At 40.5% G+C, this 13549-nt stretch overlaps 1 protein-coding gene across 2 annotated transcripts in view; it reads left to right on the plus strand.

The window, feature by feature from the left end:
- scml4 (Scm polycomb group protein like 4) overlaps window positions 1–13549 on the plus strand; it is a 125824-nt gene that overhangs the window by 71744 nt on the left and 40531 nt on the right. Inside the window, exon 5 of one of the 2 annotated variants that reach the window (XM_072552493.1) lies at window positions 12698–12886. The exons of the other annotated variant lie outside the window; for it this stretch is intronic. Coding sequence (XP_072408594.1) covers window positions 12698–12886 — 189 coding nt within the window. The remainder of the gene's footprint in view (window positions 1–12697; window positions 12887–13549) is intronic. 2 annotated transcript variants of the gene reach the window in all.

Here is a 13549-nt window from a genome sequence, read left to right on the forward strand (position 1 = left end):
TTAAGGTAGGGAGCAGGAGGTTTAGAAGGAATTTGAGGACGTTTTTTCACCCAGAGGCATATAGGCATCTGGATTTCACTACCTGAAAGGGTGACATAGGTGGAAATCTGTAATATTTTTGAGAACTATTTAGATGAGCACTTGAAACACCATAGCACACAATGCTATGGGCCAAGAGCTGCAAAATGAGTTTAGAATAGATGAATATTTGATGACCAGCATGGACCCGATGTGCTGAAGGATCTCTTTCCGTGCTTTTAAAAACTCTCTGTTTCTCAATCCCATCATGACAGCTGCTGAAATCTAAATTACAAATAGATTTTTTAAAAATCGGGAATTGAACATTAGTTATCAATAATGGTGACCATGAAAGTATTATTGATTGTGGTAAAAATCCATCAGAATTGCTGAGGCCTTTTAGAGAAGGCAATGTTCTACTCTAACCTGGTCTGGCCTAAGTGTGACTTATTATAAGACATGATCCCATTGAAGTCGACAATGTAAATAAAGGAATAGATAGGATAGATGCAGTTAAGGTGTTTCCCCTTATTGGGGAGTCTGTAACCATGGAACACAGTTTCAAAATCAGAAGGAAGTCATTTAGGAAAAAAGATGAGGAGAATAGCTTTTTACTCAGAGGGTTTTGAACCTTTGGAATCTTCTACTTTATAGACCAGGTAAAGCTCTATCATTGAGCATGTTCAATGTCAATACTGGTGTTTTGAAATCTGTCAGGGATATAATTGGACAAAGGGACAGTGTGGGGGTGTGGCAGAGCTGACTGAATGGGCTGAATGGCCTACTCTGTTCTAATATTTTTATGTTCCAGACCTACAGCAATGTGACTGACTTGAAATGGCCTAAAGCCACCATGTTCAAGGTAAGTAAGGCCAGACCACAAAATACTGGCCTTACCAGCAATACTCGCATCCCACAAAATAGTTCTAAAAAAGGCAGATCAATCAAAAGATGTGCAGGTTAGACCGATTGGCTATGCTAAAATTGTCCACAGTGTTCAGGGATGTGTAGGCTAGTTGGATTAGCCATGGAAAGTATGAGATTACGGGTATATGATAGGAGTCTAGGTCTGAATGGGATGCTGTTCAGAGGGTTTGGTTCGGACTCAATGAGCCAGATGGCCTCCTTCCACACTGCAGGGATTCGATGATTCCATGCTGTCTCTTAAATGCATTTCAACAGGCAGGCAATAGGAATTGTGCCAGACGTTAGAGAGATCTGTAGCCAAAACTGCACTGTTCAATCTATGAACCTAAGAGAGCAATGGAGCTTAATATATTCAAAGTTCCGATAAAATGATTTTTGGACTTCAGGACAATCAAGGGATGTGGGGACTTGATAACGAAATGGAGTTAAGGTTGAATCAGTCTTGACTGTATCAAATAGTAAAATACTCAATGGGCTGCGTGGCCTACTCAAGTTCCTATTTCTTATGAAGCCAATTAATCTAATAATAGTAAATTTATTACTATGTTAATCTTAAAACCTGCGTGATTTTGCAGGAGATAACTCCCTCCCAATTTTGACTTTGCATTTTACTCTAAGGCACCTCATGGATTTTGTCATTTTGTTTAATTTCAGAAATTTTGGCAGCTTTGACCCCCTGCTTCTTTTTATATACTCACTCAATGTCTTTCAGTAACATTTATTAATGATGTAGCTATTCTCCTTCTCCTAGTCTGCCAGGAAAAATAAAGGCACAGATGACAGTTGTTAGCCAGGGTACTTGATTAGGGATGAAATTGCATCCAATTATTTAATAAATGGGCATGGATTTGATACATATGACAAGTGACAGCTTCGACCTGATGATTCCAAGGAAGCCAAGCCTGTCAATTGTTAAAAATGAGAGAATTCCAAAAGAATGGAAGTTGCAGCTGTTTCATACATTGGAACTACTTTGCTTTATAGAAAAGACGAGACAATGAATGTTAAACATTGACTTCTAACTTGCTTTGTCTAATTTATAATTAAGATCTTGCACAGAGACTGAATGAATTTTCCTTGCAAGGCTAATAAAATGTAGTAGACCTTGAGGTTCAACAACTTATTTGATAAGGCATACTTAGCAAAATGAAATGACACAAAATACTTCACAGCAGCACTAAAAAAAAGCAAATATGTATTTGTTGCAGTATGGCATGGGTTTATTACTATACCTGTACTGTACCTTTAAAAGTGTCACATGACATCACAGCCTGTGCCATTTTGATTAAAAGATATCAGATCACCTTAGTCTCTCTCTCTCTCTCTCTCTCTATCTGTGTGTGTCATGGAGTTAGCATAGTGGCTTCAGTCAGTCAGCCAGCTTTACAGTGTGTAATGTTCAGTAACATGAGGACAAGTCAGAAGTCACACGTGACACCGGGTTATAGTTCAACGGGTTTATTTGAAATCACAAGCTTTCAAAGCGCTGCTCCTTCATCAGGTGAAGTGACTTGAGGAAGCACAGAACTCAGACTTTGGGTATCAGTGTTTGTTATTGTAATGTAATATAAATGTAATATAAATGAACTTCAAGGATTCTAATCGAACATTACCCAGTCTTTATTGTATACGTTACAAGAACTAATACATAGAAAACCATAAACCACATCATGATGGCAGTAAGCTGGCACTGAAAGCTAGTCATGGTTGGTAGTTAGTGCCAGTAAGTGGACACTACAGGCTGAACCTGTTATATAATCACAACAGATGGACCTTCTATTGGTTTGCCAGTCTGCACAAGAGGTAACAAGTTTGTCAGTTCCAACACCAAATGTCAAGATGGCAATGTGGATCATATTCATTTTGGTCACAGCCGAGCGGAGCAGATTCAGTGAGCTCCATCAAATGATGACCAGAAGCAACACCTGAAAAAGATCATCATTGGTGGGTGGCCTGAACACTTCAAACAGGTTCACAAGCAAATAGCTTCAGCCTGCTCATTCCAAGATGTTTTAGGAATCTCCAAGAATGTAATCTTCAAGTGAAAGCCAATCATAATTCCACAAGTGCTACATCAAAACATACCAGACCACATGCATATAGGTCACATGGACACAAAGAAACCTTGAGATCGGTATCTGACTCTATGTTTTACCTTATTAATAAGATCTTTGATAATTTAATCAAGTCATATGGAACATCTATTGCATCAACCTCAAATATTGAGAGAAGCTCTTCATCCACACACGATTCCTTTGGTGCCACTGTGCAAAATTGTTACTGATATTTTCATCAACAGGGACATTATTATATTCTGATAACTGACCATTTCACCAAATTCCTTTTTCTACAACAAATCAAGGATATCACCAGTGCAATGGTTGTTGACACATTCACTGCCATATTCACTATGTTCAGTGCTCCTCAACAAATTGTGTCTGACAATATTCCACAGTGCATTAGTGATGTACATTTATAGGGAATGAGGCATTTATTAATATATTATCTCACTATCATCAGTCAACTGGTCTCTCAGAAAGCACTGTTCATATTGTAAAACCCATGACCATGAAATGCAGAGCTATTTGCCAAGATTTTCAGATAGTTATGTTAAATCCACATGCTGTTTCTTCAGGTAAGTTTACCCTCACCAACATGTTTAGGACACATATCAACATGGGTCTTCTGTCCCACACATGCTCACCAGCCAACTACATATGAACAATATATTGTTGGAATGAAGGGAGAAAATGACATGATAAGCAAGCACACTGACAGTCTTGAATCAGGACAATGCTTCAAAGTTCGAGATTTTGTCTCCTGTCTTGGTCATATACATTGTAATGAGTAATGGTCAAAGTCTGCAAAGACACAGGTGACATGTCTCAACAGTACATCATTATCCACCCATCACACGCAGGTGATTCAGATTCTGAGGATATCATGCCAGAAAATGACCACACATCAGTGAGAAATAGTACACCTCCATCCATGATGGCAGATAGCACACCGCAAAGTGCAGCTAAACCATCAAGTCATGTAAACTGCAAAGGACTACATGTGGTCATGCTGTAAATCTACGAGGAGAAAGTGAGGACTGCAGATGCTGGAGTATCAGAGCTGAAAATGTGTTGCTGGAAAAGCGCAGCAGGTCAGGCAGCATCCAAGGAACAGGAGAATCGACGTTTCGGGCATCAGCCCTTCTTCCTGAAGAAGGGCTGATGCCCGAAACGTCGATTCTCCTGTTCCTTGGATGCTGCCTGACCTGCTGCGCTTTTCCAGCAACACATTTTCATGCTGAAAATCTACCAAGTTGTTATCTGAATATATAGAAAGTACACAATGTATCGAGACAATATATCTACGTACATCATTGTATATGTTTATTGAGTAAAATGTTCCCATTCATTAAGGGAAAATGGGAGATATTGTACTATGTTGCTACATCCTGATCTCCTGAACCAAGGCCATCTCTACTGATTGCACAACACCATCCTTGATGAACAGTGCATAGGCAGTTTAGCTTTAGGACAGTTACAGGACATCAATACATGTGACATTCCAGTATAAAGGTACTTGCCTCACCTTCCGTCGCTTCCTCTGTATCATGAAGACAAGACAATATATTTAGTCAGTCAACTATGTGTGTGTGTAGTGTATCAGTGAGTACAGAACCCAGGAAGGAAGAGGGTACTTTTCTTGACGATATCTCCTGATAAGTAGCAAACCCAAAAGTAAAACCCTAATATTTCTCACTGTTTTAAATGCCTTTTTTGTAAAAAATGAGAATGCCACTTGTGCTTACCTGCCCACAACAGCCACTTTATGGCATGGCAGTGTGATATCGGGGTCAACTGAGCTTTAAACAAGCTAAGTTGACCCTAAATAATTTTGGTGCTTGCTCACCCACTGTATTGTGGAGGTGAGCTCAGGAGAGGGTGGGAAGGTGGTTGATTAACTACCCAGCCTATATTACATGCTCCTGCCAGGTATGTTTTTGGTGGGGGAGGCATGTAACATCCAGACTATTAGCTCTATTTCTCTCCATAGATATTGCCTGATCTTTTGTACTTTCCCCAATATATCTTGTTTGCAAATAATGGTGTGGGAGAAATGAGTTCCAGGTGGAGGGGCACTTAGATGAGAACTGGGGAAAGTGGGCATTGTATAATTGGGATGGTCTGCACCTAAACTGTGCTGGGATCTAGTATTCTAGTAAACTGTATCGCTAGGGAAGTAGAGAGGCCTTTAAACAATGGAGTGAGGAATGAAGCTTGGGTAGCCTGAATAAGTCAAGGGGTGGAGCCAAGGTAGGAGAGCAAAATCGTAACATGGGAAATGAAGGTCAGAGACAATAAACCTAAGAATGCACCAATAGTCAAGACAAGATGATACAAAGGTAATTAAAGCACAAAACAACAAGCTTTCTATCTGAATATGTGGAACATTCATATCATAGTCAATGAATTATGCCCATTGAAGTAAATAAATATTATCCAATAGCTAGTACAGAGGTGTGGCTGGAGGATGGCAAGAATTGAGTTCAGAATATTGACGGGCATGTGATATCCATGAAGAATAAGAAGCTAGGTAAAAGTGGAAGGGTAGTACTGTTCATCAAGGATGGTATTGAGCAATCAGTAGAGATGAGCTTGGTTCGGGAGATCAGGAAGTAGCATCAGAGTGGGTGGAGAATAGAAGGAGCAAGAAACCAGGGTACAGGGCCCTGAAGTATAACCACGATTTCAGACAAAGCATACAAGAAAAAAATATTGGTGCACATGATAAAGGAAAGTCAAGGGTCCTGGTTGATTTTATTCTATATAGAAACTGGAAACATGATTTTAGCAATACTAACGTGGATGAGGAATTAATAGAATACATTTGAGACAGGTTCCAGAATGTACTTCTCTAAGGAACGATTAGAAACCACATATTAGAAATCAGGAATGAAAATAGAAAATGTTGGAGAAACTCAGCAGATCTGGCAGCATCTGTGGGGAGAAAAAATACAGCTAATGTTTTGAGTTAGTTGTGAATTCTTCAAAAAGGGATTAATGCTTTTTTATGATATTGACAGAGGGAGAGGAGGAGGAAATGGAACAGGTTGTGAAGGTGCTGAAAGGACAAAGGAAGTGCTAATGGTAGTAAATGAGAGATTGGGATATAAAATTCATAGAAATGGCAATTAGTGAAAAGGAGAAAATAATGAGAGCAAAACCAAAAAGTCACAGGGAACAAGTTATAATAGCCTTAGTATTGCATAATGCAACACTATTAATTTATGACTTTAGAGGTAGCAATGACCACAACATTTTACATTCAATTTAAAAGGGAGAAGAGTGAATCTAAGATTAGTGTTATAAATTAATATAAGGGCATGAAAGCTGAGCTAGCTTAAGTACAGTCGTGCTGAAAATGTGTTGCTGGAAAAGCACAGCAGGTCAGGCAGCATCAAAGGAGCAGGAGAATCGACGTTTCGGGCATGAACCCTTCTTCAGGAATGGACAGATACATCAGTGGCAGGCAGGTTAGTAAGGATACAGTCAAATATGTTTCTCTGTTTGGTCGATTTCTTCATCATCTCCCATAGATCATGTCTCACAGTTGTGTCCTATAGGACTTGACCAGCTCAGTCCATTGTGGTGCTGCCACATTGAAGCCCCACACTTATTCTGCTATAAAGACCAAATCTTTTATTTTTCTGTATTTTGGACAGTAATGGGAAAAGGACTGTTTTAAAAACAGAGCATTATGAAAGGGAGTGTCTCAGTTTTTAAAAACAAGCAACCAACAGTTACTGCAAACTTCATGTAAAATTAAATTCTATTATGATCACTGCTGCCTTAAGATGCCTTTATTGAGAATCCCTAGTGTGTGGAAACAGGCCCTTTGGGACAACTTTGAAGGCATTAATTATTCCTGTCCATGAAACAATTCCAAGTCACTTCAGTTACTCTCTGGTAAGTTCCTGACATGCTGCTCTAAGAAATGTTCTCAAAAGCATTTATGAACTCCTTAATAAGGCTGCACTGATCAATCTGTTTTATCCAGTTTTCTTCCTTTACGATTCATCCGAAATTAGAACATAGAACATTACAGCGCAGTACAGGCCCTTCGGCCCTCGATGTTGCACCGACCTGTCATACCAATCTGAAGCCCATCTACCGTACACTATTCCATGTGCGTCCATATGCTTGCCCAATGATGACTTAAATGTACTTAAAGTTGGCGAAACTACTACCGTTGCAGGCAAAGCATTCCATACCCTTCCTACTCTCTGAGTAAAGAAACTACCTCTGACATCTGTCCTATATCTATCACCCCTTCAATTTAAAGCTGTACCCCCTCGTGCTCGCCATCACCATACTTGGAAAAAGGCTCTCCCTGTCCACCCAATCTAACCCTCTGATTATCTTGTATGTCTCTATTAAATCACCTCTCAACCTTCTTCTCTCTAACAAAAAAAACCTCAAGTTCCTCAGCCTTTCCTCATAAGACCTTCCCTCCATACCAGGCAACATCCTAGTAAATGTCCTCTGCACCCTTTCCAAAGCTTTCACATCCTTCTTATAATGCAGTGACCAGAACTGTACACAATACTCCAAGTGCAGCCGCACCAGAGTTTTGTACAGCTGCAGCATAACCTCGTGGTTCTGGAACTCGATTCCTCTATTAATAAAAGCTAAAACACTGTATGCCTTTTTCACAAACCTGTCAACCAGGGTGGCAACTTTCAAGGATCTGTGTACCTGGACACTGAGATCTCTGCTCATCTACACTACCAAGAATCTTACCATTAGCCCAGTACTTTGCATTCCGGTTACTCCGACCAAAGTGAATCACCTCACACTTGTCCGCATTAAACTCCATAAATTGTGATTTGTATTTCTATACTGTGCCTCTAAACTCCCACAAGTCACTTATTTTCCTGAGCGTTCCTCATCTTCACTGAAAGAGATTCCACATTCTAAACTCCTGAACCAAGATCATCTCTAATTATTGCATCTTTGAGTAGTCATGCTACTCCTCTGCCTTTACATAGCTTCCTGTTCTTCTTGAATATCATATACCCCATAATATTTAGATTGTAATCCTTGTTGTCCAGCAACCATGTCTCCATAATGGTTATCAGATCATAATTATTAATTTCAATGTGCACAATCAATTCATTAACTTTATTGTGAATGCTAAACATATTCAGGCACAAAGCTTTTAGTTTTTTTTGTCAGCTTTCTACCATCTCATTTTGACTGCAGGTATTTTCATGAATGTTTTTCTCTCTGACTTTTCATCACATTCTTGCCATTCACTTGTCACAGTATTATGTTGATTTTAAGCTGGCCTCCATTCCCTTGACTTGTTACATTGACATGACCTCGATTCTTTGCCCCAACTATTTAGTTTTAACCCCTCTCTACTTCCATATGGTCTCACTAGATTGTGAGCTATGTAGTTACTTCTTTAATCTGTTCATCCTATGTAAGTTGCACGTGGTTTAGGTAGTAAATTTAGTCTCTATCTTCTCGCACTCCATCAGCACTTCATAGTTCTACCTATGTCATTGATATTGGTGTAGACCATAAACTCTGGATCCTCCCATTTATAGAGTGATCGAGTCATAGAGATGTACAGCACGGAAACAGACTCTTCGTTCCAACTCATCCATGCCGACCAGCTATCCAAACCCAATCTAGTCCCATTTGCCAGCACTTGGCCCATACCCCTCTAAGCACTTCCTATTCATATACCCATCCAGGTGCCTTTTAAATTTTGTAATTGTACCAGCATCCACCATTTCCTCTGGCAGCTCATGCCATACACACACCACCCAGTGTGTGAAAAAGTTGTCCCTTAGGTCCCTTTTAAATTTGTCCCCTCTCACCCTAATCCTATGCTCTTTAGTTCTGGGCTCTTCCATCCAGGGAAAAGACCTTGTCTATTTACACTATCCATACCCCTCATGATTTTATGAACCTCTATAAGGTCACCCCTCAGCCTCTGACGCTCCAGGGAAAGCAGCCCCAGCCTATTCAGCTTCTCCCTGTAGCTCAAACCCTCCAACCCTGGCATCTCACTGCATGTTCTCCAGCCCAAAGCAGTTATCCTAAACTTTGGCACTGGCAAGCAACACTGTTGCTTGCACACTGTGCTGCAAAGAACAGTCAATCAGCCTCACTATACTGTCCCGTACTACCACCATATTCCTTCTTGCTGCTCTATGTAAATGATTTCCTGTACCATAGTGCCATGCTTGGTTAGATCACCTGCCTTACAGTTCTCACTTCCGTTCAAAAAAGGCTGAGGAAACCTCTTACCTGTTGGACAATTGGAAAGGCTGCTTTGGTGCACCTGTCCTCTGGGTGCCCTTACCTGCTCCACTCGTAGACACATTCTCCTGTCTTTGAACTTTAACCAAATCAGAAAGTCCTGTCCTAAGGTGTCTGAGCACCTCCTGAAATAAGGTATCCAGGTGCTCAGGCACCCCTTCCTGTTGTTAAAAATGATGTTAGAGTTAAAATGTTTCAGTTTTACTTCTTTGTCTAGCAGACAGTGAAGAGGGTTACCTCAGATTACAACAGGATCTTGACCAGATGGGCCAATGGGCTGAGAAGTGGCAAATGGAGTTTAATTCAGATAAATGCGAGAAGCAGCATTTTGGGAAAGTAAATCTTAGCAGAACTTACACACATGATGGTAAGGTCCTAGGGAGTGTTGCTGAATAAAGATACCTTGGAGTGCAGGTTCATAGCTCCTTGAAAATGGAGTCGCAGGTAGATAGGATAGTGAAGAAGGCGTTTGGTATGCTTTCCTTCATTCGTCACAGTATTGAGTACAGGTCATGTTGCGGCTGTACAGGACATTGGTTAGGCCACTGTTGGAATATGGCATGCAATTCTGGTCTCCTTTCTATCGGAGAGATGTTGTGAAACTTGAAAGGGTTCAGAAAAGATTTACAAGGATGTTGCCAGGGTTGCAGGATTTGTACGAGAGGGAGAGGCTGAACAGGCTGGGGCTGTTTTCACTGGAGCGTCGGAAGCTGAGGGGTTACCTTATGGAGGTTTACAAAATTATGAGGGGCATGGATAGGATAAATAGACAAAGTCTTTTCCCTGAGGGTGGGGAGTCCAGAACTAGAGGGCATAGGTTTAGGGTGAGAGGGGATAGATATAAAAGAGACCTAAGGGCGGCATGATGACTCAGTGGTTAGCACTGCTGCCTCACAGTCCGAGGTTCGATTCCAGCCTCAGGTGGCTGTCTGTGTGGAGTTTGCACATTCTCCCCGTGTCCTCCGGGTGCTCCGGTTTCCTCCCACAGTCCAAAGATGTGCAGGTCAGGTGAATTGGCCATGCTAAATTGCCCATAATGCTAGGTGCATCATTCAAAGGGAAATGGGTCTGGGTGGCTTGTTCTTCAGAGGGTCAGTGTGGACTGTTGGGTCAAAGGGCCTGTTTCCACACTGTAGGGAATCTAAGGGGCAACTTTTTCACGCAGAGGGTGGTACGGGTATGGAATGAGCTGCCAGAGGAAGTGGTGGAGGCTGGTACAATTGCAACATTTAAGAGGCAGTTGGATGGATATATGAATAGGAAAGGTTTGGAGGGATATGGGCCGGGCGCTGGCAGGTGGGACTAGATTGGTTTGGGATATCTAGTCGGCTTGGACGGGTTGGACAGAAGGGTCTGTTTCCATGCTGTACATCTCTATGACTCTATGAGCTACTGATGCCTAGGAATATTGTCCCATCACACACACTCTCTGGAAAAGACATAATATAAGTAAGTTACAGAATGTGGAGCACATTATTCATTAGTGTTGTCAAATTACCTTCCAGTATCCCATCAGATCAGCAAAGTGTTTTTTTCTGGAGCAATAGAGCCACATCTTGAAATAGTTCATTCTGAAATTTAGCTCATAATCCATCCAAACTCACGCAGTAATTATCTGATACTTGATCTGCTTAAGTATTACCATTTTTATTTAAGAAGAGACAAGTCTTGTTTTGTTAACAACAAAGGGTACAGCATTGTTTCTAATTCAGAGTTTAATTTTCTTTTTACTGAGATCTAATAATCAAATAGCAAAACAGAGCATTTAACACAAAGAGAACTATAATCAGAGTTTCTGTTTGAGTCCAAAAAGATTAACATAATTACTTCATTTCCCCCTTGAGAATTGAAACCTCACTCTGTAATCTGGCAGAACTTCTCTTTCCCTTTTCCTGTGATTGTTAGGTCTGCGCCACCTTTGACGCAGGCAGGTGCTGACTTTGATGTTACAGGCATCGCAACCTTATGTAAGGCAAATGTGCCCTCACCAGTTGTGGGATCACCAAACTCAGTCTTCTTTCAACTGTGCAGTGCAGGCAGCTTTCATGTTTCTTTCTAACAGTCAACATTATCAGTGTTAATCTGTGAAGCATTCCACAAAGAATCTGCCCAGCATTAATATCAACTTGCTCACTTTGTTTACCCTGCAATGTACACTCCCAAATGGTCATGCATGAAATCAGTTAAATATGTTTTTATAATGGGAATGCAATGTTTTCATCATAAACAACAGCTTTTGTGTGGTTGACACAAATAGGATTGAGTATGGGAAGAGTCATGAAAAGTAACCCATTTAACATAGGCCAGACCAGGAAACAATCTCAGATATCCTTCTTAAAGGACATTAGTGAACCAGATGTGCTTTTATGACAATCCAATAGCTTCATGGTCAGTATCACTGATGCTCACTTTTTATTCCTGATCTGTTTGTTTTGCTGAGTTTGCTGATTCCAGCTGCTGTTGTGAGATTGGAATTCATTTTCGTGGTCTAATAGTCCAGATTGGTTCATAAATTCAGTGACATAACCTCTGTGCTAACATTACCTCATTTAGGAACAACAATGAAGAAATGAATTCATGATGGGGAGGTGCTGGTGTTGAACTGGGGTTGACAAGGACAGAAGTCACATGACACCAGGTTACAATCCATCAGATTTATTTGAAACCACAAGCTTTTGACGAGCTGCCCTTTTGTCAGGAGGACTGACACTAGACGAAGGAACAGTGCTCTGAAAGTTTGTGATTTCAAATAAACCAGTTGGATTATAACCTTGTGTCATGTGACTTCTGAGATTAATTCATGCAATAATAGAGTACATAAGAGGTCCTTAAACTGATCAAGTCTACATTGGCGAAGTTACACAATTCAAATATCATGTTGTGATCTCATGGTGTACTTGAATAGCTGAAACATTATCAGCACCAACATTAGAAGCTTTAATGATGTGTGACTCTAAAATATTGTAATGTATATTGGTTCTGCTTAATTGGTGTCATCAACTGAGCAAATAAAAGATTAAGTAAACTAAACAAATGTAAATCACTACTTGAAAGCTCATGGTCATCATATATTCTTTAACAACCTCCAGGCTGCATTTTCAGTTTAGTTTGGGGGCTGTGTCTTGACTGCTAACTCATCAGTCACACATTATAACCTGTGGATAGCATTTGGAAGGGGACCAATTTCAAAATTTCCACAGATTTATCGCTTCTTTTTCATTGTATTTTCCGAAGTGAGTTGGTATTTGTAATCTTGACCAATGTGTGAAAAGACCATTTAAAAAAAAACTCAGCCAACAAGATCATGGAAATAGATAAATCCTGTTTTGCTTTTGAAAGGGGACTGGTGCAGTGGGTTACACACTGGTGTCTCTAGTTTGGAATCCAGCCCAACTATGACTCTGAAAATCTCTTTGTTCTAGCATCGTTTGATGGAGAACAGCACACATTGAGTCTGCCAGCAGTCAACAGTATTGTCTTCATTCTGCGCTTCCTGGAGAATCTGTGCCACAGTTTGCACTGTGACAATCTGTTCAGCAGTCAACCATTCACCATGTACAATGCAACTTCTCAGACACCTGTGGAATATGTACACGAGAGAATGCACACAGGTATCTCACTGTAAATGTGCTTTTAATGGTTATTGATTAATCTGTCCCTTGTTGGACCTCACAGTTTTTGATGCACTGATGCATTTCCAAATGTTACTTAAAAATGTTAGAAAAAATTATCTGTGTCAAATTAATATCGTGAGGAAGGAGGGGGATACTTTGGGGGTGCTTTGTGCTCTGATTTGCAATCATCGTCAACAATAATTCACTGCCTGTCCATTGTTGTTCCAGATTTCTTGGTGCTCAGTTTAGCTGACAAACAGAAAAGCTGCTACTGTGGTTTGGGTATCTATGGAGCTTTTAAAACTCAGTTCATGAGAATAATTTCCTGTAGTACAATTTATTAAATTAGGAAGTGTTTAAATCAAATTGTGGCTTTCTACTGTGCAACTGGGGTATACAGTCCAGAAAAAAATATTAACTGAATCAATATTTTGTGGTTTGCAAAGAGTGAATTTATCACTATCAGAGTCTGACAGTGGATTGTGTGCTTGTGTGTGTGTGTGGAGGGGGGTAGGAGGCAAGTGGGGTGGAAGGAGAAGGAATGAAGTCAGGGTGTGGGTCTGTTACTGCTTCCAGGTTTTTTCAATATGCTCAGGGAGAGTAAGGCTGTGCTAGCTTTCAGATGAACAGTGTGTTCTCCCTAATTACCTTCATCACGAA

This window comes from Chiloscyllium punctatum, chromosome 3 (assembly GCF_047496795.1).
Source record: "Chiloscyllium punctatum isolate Juve2018m chromosome 3, sChiPun1.3, whole genome shotgun sequence".
Taxonomy (NCBI): domain Eukaryota; kingdom Metazoa; phylum Chordata; class Chondrichthyes; order Orectolobiformes; family Hemiscylliidae; genus Chiloscyllium; species Chiloscyllium punctatum.